The sequence below is a fragment of the Peromyscus californicus genome, unplaced genomic scaffold (assembly GCF_007827085.1).
Source record: "Peromyscus californicus insignis strain IS unplaced genomic scaffold, ASM782708v3 Scaffold_12__1_contigs__length_115047231, whole genome shotgun sequence".
In the NCBI taxonomy this organism is placed as follows: domain Eukaryota; kingdom Metazoa; phylum Chordata; class Mammalia; order Rodentia; family Cricetidae; genus Peromyscus; species Peromyscus californicus.
The window spans coordinates 57558474-57576166 of NW_026294413.1; the positions used below are offsets into that span (position 1 = coordinate 57558474).

Consider the following 17693-nt stretch of genomic DNA (forward strand, 5'->3'; position numbering starts at 1 on the left):
TAATTAGATGGTATCAAGTGATTTTCTGATAAACAAATTATTTATTTACATACTCCCCCACACACACCCACACATAGACATCACAAGGATGTGTCGAAAGCGTATCAGTCACAATCCTAAAAACTAGTTTTGTGATTTTTTTCCCATTTCTCTAACTTCCTTTATATTGTTAGTGATGACTCTTCTTTGTTCCTTCTGTTATTCATTTATATGTTTTTTATTTTAAATAATTTTATTTATTCTTTGACAACTCCATGCATGTGTTTTTTGTTTTTGTTTTTGTTTTTCTCTTTCGAGACAGGGTTTCTCTGTGTAGCTTTGGTGCCTGTCCTGGATCTCGCTCTGTAGACCAGGCTGGCCTCAAACTCACAGAGATCTGCCTGGCTCTGCCTCCCGAGTGCTGGGATCAAAGGAGTGTACCATCACTGCCCGGCTTTACATGTATTTTTTAAAAGATTTATTTATTTATTTATTTATTATGCATATAGTGTTCTGCTGGCATGTACACTTGCATGCCAGAAGAGGGCACCAGATCTCATTATAGATGGTTGTGAGCCACCATGTGGTTGCTGAGAATTGATTTTAGGACCTCTGGAAGAGCTGTCAGTGCTCTTAACCTCTGAGCCATCTCTCCAGCGCCATATTTTCTATTTTTAAATAATTTTGTTTATTAATTCCATAATGTATAGAATATCTGTTGGTCATGTCCACCCCCACCCCCATCTCAGCCCACCCCCACTCCATCTGCGGTCCCTCCTCTTCCCAATATGTTGCCTCCTCCTTTCATGTCTCCTTTTGGGTGTTTTCGTTTGTTTGTTTGTTTGTAAGTCATTGAATGTCATCAGAGCTGCTCACATGTACACAGTGTGAGCATTTTAAAGCTACAAGTGAAGAACCATGGTTCTTTCAAACAGCATGCTGTTGCTTTTTAATGTGGCAATTTCATATTCCATCATTCATGGCATCAGTTTTAATGCACACATGTAGAATAATTATGGGTTAAATCTACTACCTTGTCATTTCTCAGTCTTGTTATGTTCTTATTCCTTTATTCTTCCTCTTACGTTCTTGTTAATCAAGTATTTCAAAAATAGTCTTATTTTATCCCCTAAGGAACTTTAAAATGACATATTGTTTTGTGTATTTTGTATTATATATTAGTCACATTGCAAAATAAATACAAAGCTGACTTGAACAACATAGCAATGTTAGTGGTTGCTAATGAGTGGGTGGCAGACTGCCTGTTCACGTCTGTAAGGGTTTACTGAGACACACACCCATCACTGCTGCTCTGTATCGTGTTAGTATTTGCTTTCACAGTTAAATAACAGTGACAGATCTGCCAGCACAGCCTATATCTCTTTCTGTTTTGCTTCCTTTTCTTGGAAACTACTTACATATTTTACAAATTCTACTTTACATATAGAATTGCTGATTCAGGACATTATATACAAATGGAATCATCAAATGGGTCTTTTTGTGACACTTTACCCACCAATGTGCTCATAGTTGTAGTATTGTTAAATACCAGTTTCTTTTTATCTTTAAGTAATATTTCATTTCAGGAATACACCACATTTAATTAATCATCAAGTAAGCAACTGGATGATTCCCACTATTTAAAGAATACAATGCTACCAAGAACACTTATAAAGAAATGTTTGTGTTAATACAAGCTTTTATTTCTCTTATGTATAGTCTAGATTGCCAAGTCATCTGCTAACTGTATTTCACACTTCAAATAGCTCCCAGATTCTTCTTCAGAGGGGCTGCATTGCCTGCATTTCCAGTACTCAATCTCTGTCTTGTTTTAGTTACAGATGCCCCAGTCCACTTGATGTAGTGGGTCATCAGCCATGAACGTAGAACTCTTTCAAACCTTTACCAGTCTATTTCATGCTGTTAAGATGATTTTCTTTTCATGTGTATTGCGTTCCTCACCTCATGGAACATTACTATGGCTGATACTGCTTTGAAATAGGCAATATCCTTTCTCTTTCTCCTCCTTCCCTTACCCACTTTGATCTATCATCATCTTCAGAAATATAAGTCACAATCATTTAAAGATAAATTTCTACCCTAGTTATAAAATCACAGTTATTCATTTTATAACAATTTAAAAAATTTATGTAACCCCTCCCCCAGAATATGCCCCAATAATTTTAACAGGAGATTTTTACAAAAGTTAGGGTGTTCATCTGGAAGATGGAACAGTGGAGAATATTCAAAGAAGTGTGTGACAATGCAGGTGACAGGGGTCATAGGTCTCCACCAGATATGAAAATAGCAGCATTCAGAGCACAGAACACCACCAGTGCCACAGAAATAAATGTGCAAATGGGACCTTGGGGCCAGAAAGGGAACTTGAAAGGTTTGGGGATGTCTGAATGCTAAATTATTGAATGATAAACTCTTAAGTAGAGCAGAGATCTAGTATCTAAAAAACAGTTGAATCAGGAGCAAAATGTGGGTGAATTCTCCTACACCTGCTCTGGGGAGTAACTGTGACTAAATATCCAAGAGTACCACTGCACACACATGGTACACATAGTGCATACAGACACACACGAGTACACATAAGTTGTTTTTATTTAAAAATAAAGATGAAGTTTAAAAAGAATACCATTCAGCTAACAGAACTACTTACGAGATCAACCAGTATACGGAGAAAGGGGGAGAGGTGGGCCCAACCAGAATATGGAGAAAGGGGGAGGGGGATTATCTTCTGGATAAGATAAATGTCTGATAAGGTGCAGAGAAGGAACGGGGGAACAGGTAGAGAAGGGATCTGGAGGATCTGCTTTGGTAATGTGTCTGGTTCTATTTCTGAATATAAAAATCTCACCATATTCATCTCTTTAGCAGTAGCGATAAAACTAAAAATATTGAAGTCATTCTTCAATTTTGACATCAAGTCTGTGGATTTTTTTTCAGCCACAGCAAAGGGCCTCTCACTTTCTGGAAATACATGTTGTAGTTGAGAAACAAATGGTAAGTGTATTCCAATTGTATTTGTCCTGATCATTTTTTTTATTAGCTGTGAAGCATAAGAAAAACAATTCTCTGTCTCACAGAATCAGTTTTTGACTTTGCGTAATAACTTTGCGGTAGTGGATTTTAATAAACTTTGAAGTAGTGGCACTCTTTTTTCCTCTATTATTCCTTTTGTTAAAACCTGGAAGTTTTTGATTCCAGTAGTTTCTCATTTTTTCGTTTACCTACTTATTGAGGCTAGCTAGAGCCTCAAACATACTGGCTGGAGAGTGTGCACGTGTAGACACCTTCTGCAATGCTGAGCAGCCCACACACTGCAGCCCATGTGGTCACGAGACAGGATACTTGAACCCCAACAAGGAGCCACAGCATGCTGCTTTCCAGTCTCACACACACCCCTCCCCCAATCTCATTGGCCTTCATAATCCACTAATGTGTTTATTTCCAAAATGTTGTATGAATGGAATCGTGGTGGTATTGTGTTCCCCAAAATATTGTGTACCTTAATAAACTTATCTGGGGTCAGAGAACAGAAAAGCCACAAGATACTTGAGCTAGAAAATGTTAGTACACGCCTTTAATCCTAGCATTCCAGAGACAGAAATCCCTCTGGATCTCTGTGAGTTCAAGGCCGCATTGGAAATAGCCAGGCATGATGACTCACACCTTTAATCCCAGAAAGCAGCCTTTAATCCCAGGGAGTGGTGGTAGAAAGCAGAAAGGTTTATAAGGAGTGAGGACCAGAAACTAGAAGCATTTGGCTGGTTGAGCGTTCAGGATTTTGAGCAGCAGTTCACCTGAGAGCCATTGGGATGAGGACACAGAAGCTTCCAGTCTGAGGAAACAAGATCAGCTGAGAAGTTGGCCAGGTGAGGTTAGCTGTGGCTTGTTCTCTCTCTCTGACCTTCCAGCATTCACCCCAATAACTGGCCCCGGGTTTGATTTTATTAATAAGAACTTTTAAGATTCGTGCTACATGGAATTGCTCAGTATGTACCATTTTGGGAGTTTTTCACATACAAATTCTGGGAATTTCCCCAGTCTTAAGTGACTTCCTCGGGCTGGAGAGATGACTGTGGTTAAGAGCGCTATCTGCCCTTACAGAGGACCTGAGTTCAGCTCCCAGCGCCCACGAGGTGACTCAAAACAGCTTCTTAAGTCAAGCCCATGTGATCTGGTGTCCTCTTCTTTCCTCCGTGGGCACTGCAATACACACATCACAAGCAAAACATGGAGATTATTCACATCTAAATCATTTAAAGCAAATATTTTCTGTCAGGAACTATTATCCTTAATTTATTAATAGTGGAATTCTATCTTGTAACTTTTTTCAGATCTTTTTATATTTTCCATTTTCACACTATATGGTATGAATAATAAAGTAATGTCAATTAAAATATGTTAGTGATTGAAAACAGTTTGTTACTTGGCTATATTAAACTTATAACAGGAGAGTTGAAGTCATCAGTGTCAAGCAAATATACATATGTATATATCCGACAATTTTATTTTACAGTATGAGCGTATTGGGGCTGACACAGCCATTGCCACTGAAAAGATTTTCCAGTTGATTGGACTGGCAAATGCTGTGAGTATTTTCTTCTTTGTCTTTTTAAAAAAGTTTTTTACACTTATATCTTAGTCACTTTTCTATCATTATGATAAAACACCATATCCAAGGAAACTTATAGAAGGAAGAGTTTATTGAGGCTTATAGTTCCAGAGCACTAGAGTCCTTTAATGGTGGAGACAGCATGGCCGAGGCAGCAGATTGACCGGCTAGAGCTGGAAGCTGAGAGCACGTGCCTGGGATCAAAAGCATGAAGCAGAGAGTGCACCTGGAGTGGCATTCAGCTTTGAAACCTCAAAGCCCCACCTCCAGTGACATACTTCCTTCAGCAAGGCCACACCTCCTAAACCTCCCCAAACAGCGCCACCAACTCGTGACCAGTATCCAAATGCCAGTACTTATGAGGGAAATTATCACTCAGACCACCGCACTTGCTGCTGTTCCTAAGAACCCCCACACCTTCTTTTGTGGAGCCCCATAAAGATGCCTGCTGAGTGATGGAAGGACCATTAAGTTGCATTTGAAGTTTCCAGTCTCCTACCTGTAAAGTAGGTCATTGTAAGGATTACATACGAGACTTTCCAGGGGTGGGGAGGGGGCAGTGATTAAGTGCAAGCATTTGACTTTTATGACCAGGGCACTTAATGCTGACTAACACTTTTAAATACTGAGTCCAGACCCACACTGCAGTTGTTAAATGCATGACCTGAGCTCATTTTCAGAGCTCTTTTGCCCAGTCCCTTTAGATCATGTCATTTGAACAGGTTTTCTATCTGTGTTCTATTTTAGATTTTTGCCCCCTTTAATCTTACAGTAATTCTGTCTTCCCTGGAATTTTGGGCAGATGAAAACAAAATCTCGACCACTGGCGACGCTAACGAGTTGCTCTACAGGTTCCTGAAGTGGAAACAGTCTTACCTTGTTCTGCGTCCACATGACATGGCATTTTTACTTGTGTATGTACGTTCTCAAGCTACGACAGGTTAGACCAAGAGAAACTGGTCAATCTGACCCCTTTTCCAACAATCCACATGCATTTTAGAGAACAAGCAAGTTCTCTGTGATTTCTGCCCCCTGTATATACAACAGTATGCAGCTGTTACTGGCAGTTGAGTTGCAGTGAGATTATTAAAGTCCCTCATTTGGTTGGTCTGTAGTTGGTGCTCAGTTCTTCAGTCTGCTTCCAAGTGCCTTCCTACCACAGTGCACACATCACTCTACCAAGAGCCCCTGACTGTGCATCACAGGTTCACCACATCTGTTTGGAAGGCCTGTCTGAATTCTATGAATGTAGGCACTTCGTTTTGCTCTTTGAAATAATAATAATGGTGGCAACAATGAGGAGGAACTGGCCATGTGGGTCACGTGCTTGTTGTGCATTTATGAGAATCCAAGTTCAGAGTCCCAGCCCCTGTGTCAAAGCCAAGTGGCCAGTGCTTCTGCAACCCCAGGGCACACAGAAATGAGCACATACACACACTATGCAAAGAAAGAAAAAGAAGAAAAGAGAAAAACCAGAAAGGAGGATACTTCTGAATAGTCTAGCACGGTGGTTCTCAACCTTCTTAATGCTGCAACCCTTTAATACAGTTCCTCATGTTGTGGTGACCCCCCAACCATAAAATTGTAGCTGGAGTTTTCCTGCCTGGCCCACAGTCAGGACAAATCTCTCTCACCCGCCAGTCCCAAGCCGCTCAAACCCGATCAAGTAAACACAGAGACTTATATTGGTTACAAACTGTATGGCCGTGGCAGGCTTCTTGCTAACTGTTCTTACAGCTTAAATTAATCCATTTCTATTAATCTATACCTTGCCACGTGGCTTGTGGCTTACCGGTACTTTACATCTTCCTTGTCCTGATGGCGGCTGCCAGTGTCTCCCCGCCTCAGCCTTCCACTTCCCAGTTCTATTCTCCTCCTTGTCCCGCCTACACTTCCTGCCTGGCCACGGGCCAATCAGTGATTTATTCATTGACCAATCAGCAACACATTTGACATACAGACCATCCCACAGCACCTCCCCTTTTCTTTTCTTAAAAAGGAAGGTTTTAACCTTTACACATCTCCAAAGTCAGCTTGGTATATTTGGGAATTTGGGCGTAGCTTCTCTTACTACTTCCTGCTGGAGGGGGGCGCTGTATCTTCTGGGGAAACAAAGAAAATTTTAGGATCATGGAGTAGTCCGTGAGGCTGTATCATCTGAGCCAGTTGTCTTGAAACGGTTCTGGATGTTGGATCATCTGGGCCATGGTGTCATTGGAGACCTTTCAGGGGGTCTTGGCTGGTCAAACCTGATGTATCTTACTCTGGAACAAATCCATAGCCTCTTGTTTTTTGTGGAAACAAAAGAGACTCTTTTCCAAAGCAACATATCCTTACATCCAAATTTTGAAGTCAAAGTATCTTTAAAATATACGTACTGGTTTAACTCAGCTTCCTTTACAATCAAACATCTCTCTGTAGTTAAGAATCCCAAAGACAACACAATCCAGACTCTCTGTGTAATAGTCATCTCTACGTGGCTTATTTTTTATATTAATTTTACTGTCTCTTTAAAGACTTTATTTTTTAAAACCATGTATTTGTTTTTATACTGTATATATCACCTTTTTTTGTCTCTTTTAAGCCTACGTATATTTTACACATATTTTAAACTATTACATCTGAATCTGTCTTATTGTGAATCTGTTGCTTTAAGCTGCAGCATCTGTGGCTGCTGGCTCCGCCCACCTCAGTTTCCCAACATGGCGGCAGTATGCTTACCACCAGCTCTGGGAGCCATTGTGGGTCTATGCTTTTATCCAAGCAGCATGTAGCCCAGAAACCTCTTTTTTTGTTTTGTACTAGCAAAGGCTAAATCCATAATGCAGCTTAATGTGCCATTTGCAGAGACTTCATTCCCGCCATACTGCAGGTCGAGCGCGCACGCCAGCAACCCGCCAGTAGCTCAAACCGGCAGCTGACGCTCATTTGAGAGAGACAATTAGGAACTGTTTTTAGCTCCGTTTTAGAATCTTTTTTCTCAGGTTTTAGGTGGAAACTCTTGTCACCACGTTGGACGCCATTTTTAGCTGGAGTTTTCCTGCCTGGCCCACAGTCAGGACAAATCTCTCTCACCCGCAACCCCAGGGCACACAGAAATGAGCACATACACACACTATGCAAAGAAAGAAAAAGAAGAAAAGAGAAAAACCAGAAAGGAGGATACTTCTGAATAGTCTAGCACGGTGGTTCTCAACCTTCCTAATGCTGCAACCCTTTAATACAGTTCCTCATGTTGTGGTGACCCCCCAACCATAAAATGATTTTCAATTCTACTTCATAACTGTAATTTTGCTACTGTTATGAATCTTAATGTAAATAAGTATTTTTGGAGATAGAGGTTTGTTAAGGGGTTGCAAAACACAGGTTGAGAACCACTGTTCTAATACACCATGAATGTAGTGTAGCTACACTGGGTTGAAATTTTTAGCATGCAAGCCCTCGTATTTAATAGATTCTTTGCTTTCTATCATTGGTAATTTCGGAACACGCGCGAACTGCAGTACTTTTAGTATGCTGTCGCACGCTTGCCTTCGTAAGGCTCTGGCAGGCGAACCCCACCAAGGACGAGGAGACGTCCCAGTTCTGCCCTGGCCCCACCCCTGTGCCAGCTTCGCTGTCTTCGTTTTGTCATTTGAAGGGATTTTATTGATTTTTATATTTATTCCAGAGGATATATCCATTTTATTCTAAAATAGTCACTGCATTGAATTAATCCCATCATGTTTCAGAAACCCATGTGAAAGTACACTTTCTAATGTTTTCTATTTTTTAATTGGTTTTTATCATTTTTGGAAAATGCAGGAACAGTGGGCACATCCTAACCCATGTCACACGAATGTTAGTGGAAAATTTAAGACTCTGAATCAGTGAGCAACACTAAGATCAGTCCTATGAAAATAGAGCACTAACTATGCTTACTTTTGCAAAATGGTATGATTATAATCTGTTTTTAATTTAGTTACAGGGAAACTTCAGACTATGTGGGTGCCACCTTTCAAGGGAAGATGTGTGAGCAGAACTATGCGGGAGGCGTTGCTCTGGTATGCTGTGCTTTAATCTGCTTGATTAAAATTCAAAACAGGGAGGCTCCTTGCTGGAGAGTGCTTGCTCCTCCTCTTGAGGACCGAGGTTCAGTTCCCAGCACCCACCCACAACCTTTAGCTCACAACCAGCTGTGACTCCAGCTCCAGGGGAATCCGATGCCCTCTTGTGGCCTCTGTGGGCACTGCACTCACACATGCATATGCACACACAAGAATAAAAATAAAGTAAATCTTTAAACAATATATAATAGACTGTTGTATAAAACAGTATAAAATTAAAGATTCCCTTGATTTATTATCCATTAAAAATTTGCATTATTGTAGGGCTCTCAGGGTGTTGACACTGGTGTAGTTCTGACATCATTTCACATTTGGTGCTTCTCACTGTAGAATTTGCTCCTCTCTTTACCTTTGTATTTATGTGATGTCTGCTGGAGTTTCAGAGAGGCAGCATTGAATGATCTTACTCTAATAAGCAAAAAGGAGCACAGTGGGGCTGGGAAAGAGAAAATTCATATTTAAAGTTCATGAATCATATTTGGGTAAATGAAGCTTTTATTTTATGGAGAAAGTGATTTCTCTGGTCTCTAAGGATGGGGTGTGGGACTTAAACATATGCAACACACACACACACACACACACACACACACACACACACAATGCTAACATGAAGCAAGAACTTTACTGGTTAACAAAGAGGAAGAACATTTCTGTCTAAAGGCACACTGACTACCAAGGATAGTGCAGCAGTAGTCCAGACGGGGAAGGCTGAGATTCCTGGGCAGGGAACAGTGGTCCCCTAGGAAGAGCAGTGACTGGCAGAAGCCTTCCCCAGCACTTTCCATTTCCCCCACATTTCTTTAGGACAACCATCACTGATCTTTAGCCAAGAAATGCCAGCAACATCCAGTATCTACAGGAGTGACTGACACATTGAAATACATAGGTGCAGCTTGGCTCACTAATGTTCCCTCTCTCCCATAATCCCTCAGGGCTGTATAATGCCAGTAAGGGATTATATCATCTTGTCCTACTTCCTAAAAACCTATATGGAAAAACACAACCCAGCTGTTAGTTGAGAAGCAAGTGAAAATGTTATCCATGTGTAGGCTTTTAAGTTCTAAATATTCAATTGACAGAACTTACATTTATTTATTTATTTAAGCATAGCACTTGCTTTACATACACAGACTGTATAATAGTTACTGCAGACAAATTAATGAACAGGGACCAGGAGATGACCTGGTAGAGAAAGTGCCCTCTGTGTGAACATGAGGACCTGATTCCCCAGTCATCATGTAAGAAGGCCAGGTATGGTAGGGCACACTGTAACCCCAGTGCTGGGAGGAAGGCGAGGAGGGGTCTGCAGAGCTCCCAGCAGCTAGTCCTCCGTCCACAGTGAGCTCCAAGTTGAACTAGAGACCTCATCTCAAAAAACAGAGTGCAAAGAGGAAGCTACCTGAGGTGGACCTCAGGCCTCTACGTGCATGCCCAGATGAGCATGCTCACATATGCATATACACACATAGGCGTACATCACAGACACAAAATAATACATGTACACATATGTAGAATGAATGAACACATTCTTCATCAGACACAGCACTCTGCCCCATGAGTCTGACTATTACAGATTCCATAATGAGTGAAACTGTTTCCTGTGCACACAAAAGTCATTTTTTCCTTCTTGACCTGTGAGCATTTGTGAGGTAGTTGACTTTAACAACACCGAGTAGAACTGACAAATGGATGTTATCATTTCTGATCTCTTGGAGAAGTGCTGTCTGGCTCTAGTAGATGAGATGCTTGCTCTGGGCTCTATTTTGAATTTTCTAATCACTCATAATTTTAATTGATTTATTTTATTTTTATTTATTTATTTTGGATTTTTTTTTTATGTAGCCCCAGCTGTTCTGGAACTCACTCTATAGACCAGGCTGACCTTGAACTCACAGAGATCTGCCAGATCCACCTGCCTCTACCTCCCAAGTGCTGGGATTAAAAGCATGAGCCACTACCGCCTGGCTGATTACTTTTTGTTTTATTTTTATTTTACCTGTATGAGTGTTTTGCATGCACAGGAGTCTGTACACCACAAGTGCCCTCAGAAGCCAGAAGAGGGTGTCAGATCTCCTGAAAGTGGAGTTATAGACAGTTGTGAGAATCTACGTGGGTGCTTGGAATCAAACCTGGATCCTCTGGAAGAGCAGCAAGTGCTCTAAACCAGTAAGCCATCTCTCCAGACCCTACAAATTTATTTTTATTATGCATCTCAATATTCTAACTGGAATTTATCCCATTTAAATAAATTTAAATTATTTTTTCTGAGTTCTTCACTCACGTTATTAAAAGACACTTATTTTTAGATCACTCCTGTGTTCATAGTGTTGCCTGTAACACAACGTTGCAACGTGGGCGGCGCTCCTGTGACTAGCACAATGCCTGCTTCCCCTTTATTTGACTATGTGGCTATTGTGAATCATCAATCACGTTTTCCTAGCCACGAGTCAAACGGCTCCCACAACGTGTGTGTGCACATTTACGGTCTGATGTGTTTGCTTTTCAGCACTCCAAAGCCGTAAGTCTGGAATCGGTTGCGATTATTTTAGTCCAGCTGCTGAGCCTCAGCATGGGAGTAGGATATGACAATGTGAGCGAGTGCCAGTGTGGAGTTTCCATCTGTGTGATGAATCCGGAAGCGATGTAAGAGCCTTGGCTTCTATGCCTCACCTCTAGAGTTTCTATTAAGCTAATTCCTCTAAGAAAACTAACCCGTTAGAAACTGGGCGTCTTGGGTTTCAATGGCTGTGATAAAAAAAAAAAAAAAAAAAGATCAAAAGCAACTTGGAGAAGAAAGGGTTTATTTCATGTCGCACTTCATGTCGTAGTCCACCACTGAGGGAAGGAAGTCGGGGCAAGAGCTGAAGCTGAGACCTGGAGGCAGGAGCTGAGGCAGAGGCTGTGGAGGAGTTGACTTACTGGCCGGCTCCTCATGCCTTTCTCAGCCTGCTTCCTTATTCAGCTCAGGACACACCCCACAGTGGGCTGGGCCATACCACACCAACCATTAGTCAATCAACCTGGTTCACAGGCCAAGCTAATGGAGGCATTTTCTGACTTGAGGTTCCCTCTTCCCAGATGACTCCAGCTTGTGTCAAGTTGGCAAAAACTAACCAACACAGCAGGCAGTTTGCCAGCTGAGGCACAGCCCCAGGCCCTATCCAGTATTTCTTAACAATTCAGGGGCCTCAGTGGGAACTCCCAAAAGCCAGTTAGTGGAGAAAGAAAGAAAATCGTTTTGTGCTGATGTTTACTTATCATACTGTAGTACAACTACGTTTAGAGCCAAAGACCGTGCGGAATGGTGAGTGTCTCAGTGAGCAGAATTCAAACAGTTCCGTAGACTTGGCACCTCTTGTGAGTGGGGTGCCAGGGATCCTGGTAGACATGGATCCCTGTGCTGTAACACTGACTTAGGCCTTTGGTCAGGATGTAGATGCTCTAACAGTAACACTGCACATTCAGAGACAAGCAAGCATGAGGAAGAAGCATCTGAGTTATTCAGACCGAGCACAAAACACAGTTGACGCTCTGGGTCACTGAGCTTCAATCCCACAATTTCAAACAACACAATTGGATCAAAATTATTGGGGGGAAACTGTATCCTAGTCCCTGCTTCCTGAAGCACAGCATGATGGGTATTTGCCCAGCATTGGCTTTAGATCTTGAATATCATATAGAGGTGATGTCAAGTACACAGAGTTGTTCTTAAGTTCATAAGCCCCTCTATCACCCTCTGTGAGGGACCTGAAAACCTGAGAATTTGAATATTCATAGAGTGTCCTGGAACAGCACCCCCTAGGGCATGAGGAGGCAACTGCATGTGGATGTTTGTGTTTCATTTCCTACCAGAAAAGTACTAAAGATTATTCCAAGGCCTGGCTAAACTTTTCAACACTTATGAATACCAACCAGCCTCTTCATCAGGCCTCCCATGAAACAAGCCCAAGGATGAAAGGCTCATGCTTATCCTCTGCCTACAGGGGGCAATTTTCAGTGCCGTTAGCAGGACATCTGCTGACTCGGCAGCTCAGCAGCAAGCCAGGGTGCTTGTATTCTCTTTGCTCCTGACTATGGGTATAAAGTGATCGGCTGCGTAAATTCCAGCCATGGCTTCTTTTCACTGACAGACAGTGACCTGGACTTGTAAACTGGATTACCCCTTGCTCCCCTGAGTTGCATTTGGTCAAGGCACTTTCTTACTGCACCAGACATGAAACTGGGAGGCCCCTTGCGGTTGGAAGCCTCCAGAGTACAGTGTTTTCTCATTTTCCCATCCAGAGAAAGTGCTGATGAGAGCCATTTGGTCTTCAGCCGTGGTCTGTTGCGATGGGACCCCGTGAGGGTTTCCCAACACTGGTGCCATTGCTTTCTAACTAACTTGGTAGAGCTGACCAGTGAGGACATCTAGGCTTGGGTTGCTCCTTTTTAGAAAGGAGTTTATTAATTTTGAAATTACAGAGTTTTTTTTTTTTTGATCTGGGCTATTTTTTCCCAGTATGTATCCATCCTATCAAAATTGATGAATTAAAAATCATAAACTTGTTTTTATAATTGTCATTTATTGCCCTTTGAGAGACGGCAGGATCTGTACAAGGAAATCAACTAAATTCAGAAGCTCTTGAATGGGAGAAGGAGAAAGAGAGCGCACGGCGCGTCCATTCAATGATGGGAGCCGTGAACCCGCTCACTGCCTGGGAGAGCTGCCATTCACACTGCGTTCCAGGAACAGCGTCCATTCCATCCTCACAGAACAGGCACATACACGACAGCACACTGGTGGGGGAAGCCTCCCTTTCACGGCCTGTTCGTGTGTGTGTGTGTGTGTGTGTGTGTGTGTGTGTGTGTGCGCACATGATGTGTGCAGGAGGCAGCACATGCCACGGCATGCATGTGGAGGTCAGAGGACAACTCTGAGTTGTTTCCTTTCTCCTTTATGTGGGTTGAACTCAGGCTGCCAGGCTTGCGCAGTCAGCAGCTTTAACCACTGAGCTCTCCCGCCAACTCTCTGTTGCTTCTTCTCCCTTTGTTCTCTGGTGTTTAGATAGAAACCACGCATGTGAAATGACTCTGCGATAACAGTCCCACCTGATGACCCGAGTTCAATCCCTGGATCTGACTCCTGCAAACTGTTGTCTCACCTCCTGTGTGCTGTGACCCACATGTGCCCATACACAGACACGAATAGAAATCACGTGACAGTGGTTGGAAATGTAGAGCCAATCCAGTCATGTTTAGTTAACATAACTGAATGCTATGTCCAACCAGGCAGTGTGCTCACACAAATGCAACACTGGTGATCTGTTCAAAACTCTTCATTGCTCATCTTCATGTCAATAGCATCTTCATACAGCAACGCAAGGGGTTAGGCTTTCAGACCATCATGTTTATTATCTCCATCTGAGTAGCTTTATGTTAGCCATACCCACCACTGAATTATAGACGCTTATGACCATAATAGTGTTAGATGGTGTTATTGTTGAGAATAATAAGAAAATATCTAAAAAAAAAAAAACCTATTATTTAAGCAGGTGGCTTCAATCATACTCCCTTTCTGTTTTCCCCCTTTGGTTTATTTATTTATTTAACTATCTTTGAGACAGAGTTTATGCTACCTTCCTGGAACTTGCTGTGTAGACTCAGCTGGTCTTGAACTTGCTGTGATACTTCTGCCACTACTTCCCCAAGGTTAGGATGACAGGTAACATGGCACCATGCCCTGCTCGCTGCTTTGTTGTTTTTTTTGTTTTTTGTTTGTTTGTTTGGTTGGTTGGTTGGTTGGTTAGTTGGTTGGTTTTTTTTTTTTTTTAGATTTATTTATTTATTATGTGTACAGTGTTCTGTCTGCACGTATCCCTGCAGGCCAGAAGAGGGCACCAGATCTCATTACAGCTGGTTGTGAGCCACCATGTGGGTGCTGGGAATTGAACTCAGGACCTTTGGAAGAGCAAGCAGTGCTCTTAACCCCTGAGCCATCTCTCCAGCCCGCTGCTTCGTTTTTAAAGAATAATTATAACCCTCTTATGCTGTGCTGGAAGAAAGCCAGTTAAATCAGGAGTATTCTGGTTGACAAGTTCCTTAGAGGCAATGTCAGTAAAGAGGGTGAAGACCAGCGAGGGGGTGATGATACTTGATGTGTGTGCTGAGAAATCATCCCTGTGTTAGCAAGAGAGAGAACCGTGCATGTACACCGAGCAACAGCTTTTCAGGTAGAGGGTGCGAGCCTTAGGTCTAAGTGTGGCAGAGGAGACAGCAAGGAGGATGTTGAGCAGTGTGAACTGAGTGGGGAGAACAAGGTGACCGGGAAATGTGGGTTGAAGTCACAGAGATTGGGCTCTGATGAGAGACTGGGAGTGGTCTAACAAGAGGTCAGACAGAACTGACGGTGTTCCAGGGAAAGCACAGAGGACAAGCATGGACACTCCTGCTCAGCTAGTCTCCTGCTTTAACCTGTAGGAGATGGTGGACTCTGGGAACTGGAGGCCGTCATGGAGAGTGAAAGTATTTCATTACCGACACAGGATTGGTGAGATACAGATGCTTTCAATATTTTGTCCCGGCCAACTTGCCAGTTGGCATGGCCGTCCCATTCAGTACTTTGCATGAGTTACATTTCACAGCTCTAGGAGATAAACGGTGCCTTTGTCTCTGTATTAGAAAAAGGGACTGAAGTTCCTATTACTTAAGTATCTCTTACTGTCTTACTGTTATCTCTGTTGCTGTGATAAAATTCCCTGAACAAAGCCACTTAAAGGAGAAAGGGCTTATTCAAGCTCACATTTCAGGCTACTGTCTGTCCTGGCAGGGAGGTGAAAACAGCCAGAGCTCCAGACACCGAGCACATCGCATCCACAGTCAAGAGCAGAGAGGAAGTGGCGCCTGTGTGCCAGTGCTCAGCTACACTCTCCATTTTACACAGTCCAGGGGCCCTGCTCAGGGATCAGTCCTGTCCACAGTGAAGATGTCATCCCTCATCAGTTAAGACAGCCCTCGTGGATGTGAGGTTTCTCGAGTCCTCAGATGCACAGGTCCCTCACAGAGCTGCATAGTACTTACACACATCCCTCTGTGTGCCTCGCTTCTCCCCTAGATGATGAGTGTGTCAGGACTAAAGTCGGTGTTGGGAAGACGTCTGTTGGGATGTGCTGTTCAGGAGGCAGGGCCAAGGCAAACGGTCTGTTCTCTTTCAGCGGGTACAAGTCCTCCCCAGTACTTTTGACCCATGGTTGGTCGAATCTAGTAAGGGGGAAGCTCAGTGACCCCGTGAATCAACTGTGTTTTGTGATCAGTCTGAATAACTCCAGATGCTTCTACCCCACGCATGCTTGTCTCTGAATGTGTTACTGTTAGAGCATCTACGTCCTGATCAAAGGCCTAATCAGTGTTACAGCACAGGGATCCGTGTCCACCAGGTTCCCTACCCTGCCTGGCCCCACATAAACCTGAAGTTGACTGCTGTCCTACACACACACACACACACACACACACACACACACACACACACACTCCTGTATACATAATGAATATGCACATACACACATACATGCATATTTGGAGTTGCTTACTAGACTTACGGAGTTCAGATTTTAAGGTAGAAGATAAGAGATGTAGGAGTTATTTAAAAACTACAAAACCAGCTTGGAGGAAATCACCTCTGACCAAGTGTGGATAGAGAGAAAAACTGTTGGCCGTCCTTAAGGTGGGGCTGTTTCAAAGTTCAGCAGTTCTAGGAGGAAAAGGAAGCAACAACTTAAGAAATGAAGTGATATGTAAGGTAGACACTAAAGCATGAGACCAACGTCACCCGAAGTTTGCCACATAAACGCCAGTAAAATTTTGTGCTACTTTTTCTAATAAAGGATTTAGCAGAAGTTCTCGAACAATTGACTTCCTCTGCACAGATCTGAATGCTCCATGTAGTACTTTCTTCCCGACTAACTGCTGTTATTCTGAGGGTAGATGGCCTGTGGGAGCTCTGAACACAACCATGTGACACTTGGGCTCTTTCCAGTCATTACAGTGGCATCAAGTCCTTCAGTAACTGCAGCATGGAGGATTTTTCCGATTTTATCTCAAGTCAAAAGTCCCATTGTCTTCAGAACCAGCTGAGGCTCCAACCGACTTACAAGGCAGAAGTCTGTGGGAATGGAGTGTTGGAAGGAGACGAAGTTTGTGACTGTGGAGCGCTGGTTAGTGCTGCTTCAGGAGGATGAGGCCAGAACCCCAGAAGTGTTGATCTGTGTTGTCCCTCTGTCGGTTTGCGTCATTTCTCACAGTCATTCTTCTACAAAGGCCTTGGCAAGGGACATTCGGACAGGCTCAAGGGTGAACCAGTGTCTTGGTATATGGTTCACTGATTGGTAGATTATCCATACAAATACATTTGCTTTTTAGTCCACCCTTATTGGTATATAGTTGACACTGAAGAAATAGTGCACAGTTACCATGTGCATGGCATATGAAAGCCACCACAGCTAAGCCTGTCAACTCACATCAGCATGTTTTTTTTTTTCCTAATACAGGATCTATGTGTAGCACATGCTGGCCTCAAACTCAAAACAACTCTCCTGTTCCAGCTTCCTGAGTGCTGGGATTGCAGGCTTGAGCCATCTTGCCTGGCTTAAGAGCTCACTATCTCCCCCCTGCCCCTCCTCCCACTCCTCCCCTCCCCTTCTTCCCCTTTCCTCCCCGTTCCTTCATCTCCTATTAAGAATTAGGATGTAACTGCTAAGCAATTTTCGAGTGCTTGGCATGAATATATTTTCTTGCCACAGTACAAGGTAAAGAGTGCCTGAAATTCATATTAAGTATCTCTTACAAGGATTTTGTCTTTATTTCATTTCCGTTGCTAAGATAAAATGCCCTGACGAAAAGCGACTTAAGGGAGCAGGGGTGAGCTAAAATAAACCCTTCATCTGCAAGCCCTCCTAGAGTGGTAAGACTGTAATTCATGCCACGCAATCTCTCTTTGCTGTCTCTTC

General features: G+C 42.9%; 1 protein-coding gene across 1 annotated transcript in view; it reads left to right on the top strand.

The window, feature by feature from the left end:
- Positions 1–17693, top strand: part of Adam2 (ADAM metallopeptidase domain 2) — a 49657-nt gene that overhangs the window by 10395 nt on the left and 21569 nt on the right. Inside the window, exons 7-12 of the mRNA XM_052732904.1 lie at positions 2935–2991; positions 4511–4582; positions 5354–5520; positions 8568–8649; positions 11219–11355; positions 16724–16901. Of these exons, the coding sequence (XP_052588864.1) occupies positions 2935–2991; positions 4511–4582; positions 5354–5520; positions 8568–8649; positions 11219–11355; positions 16724–16901 (693 nt within the window). The remainder of the gene's footprint in view (positions 1–2934; positions 2992–4510; positions 4583–5353; positions 5521–8567; positions 8650–11218; positions 11356–16723; positions 16902–17693) is intronic.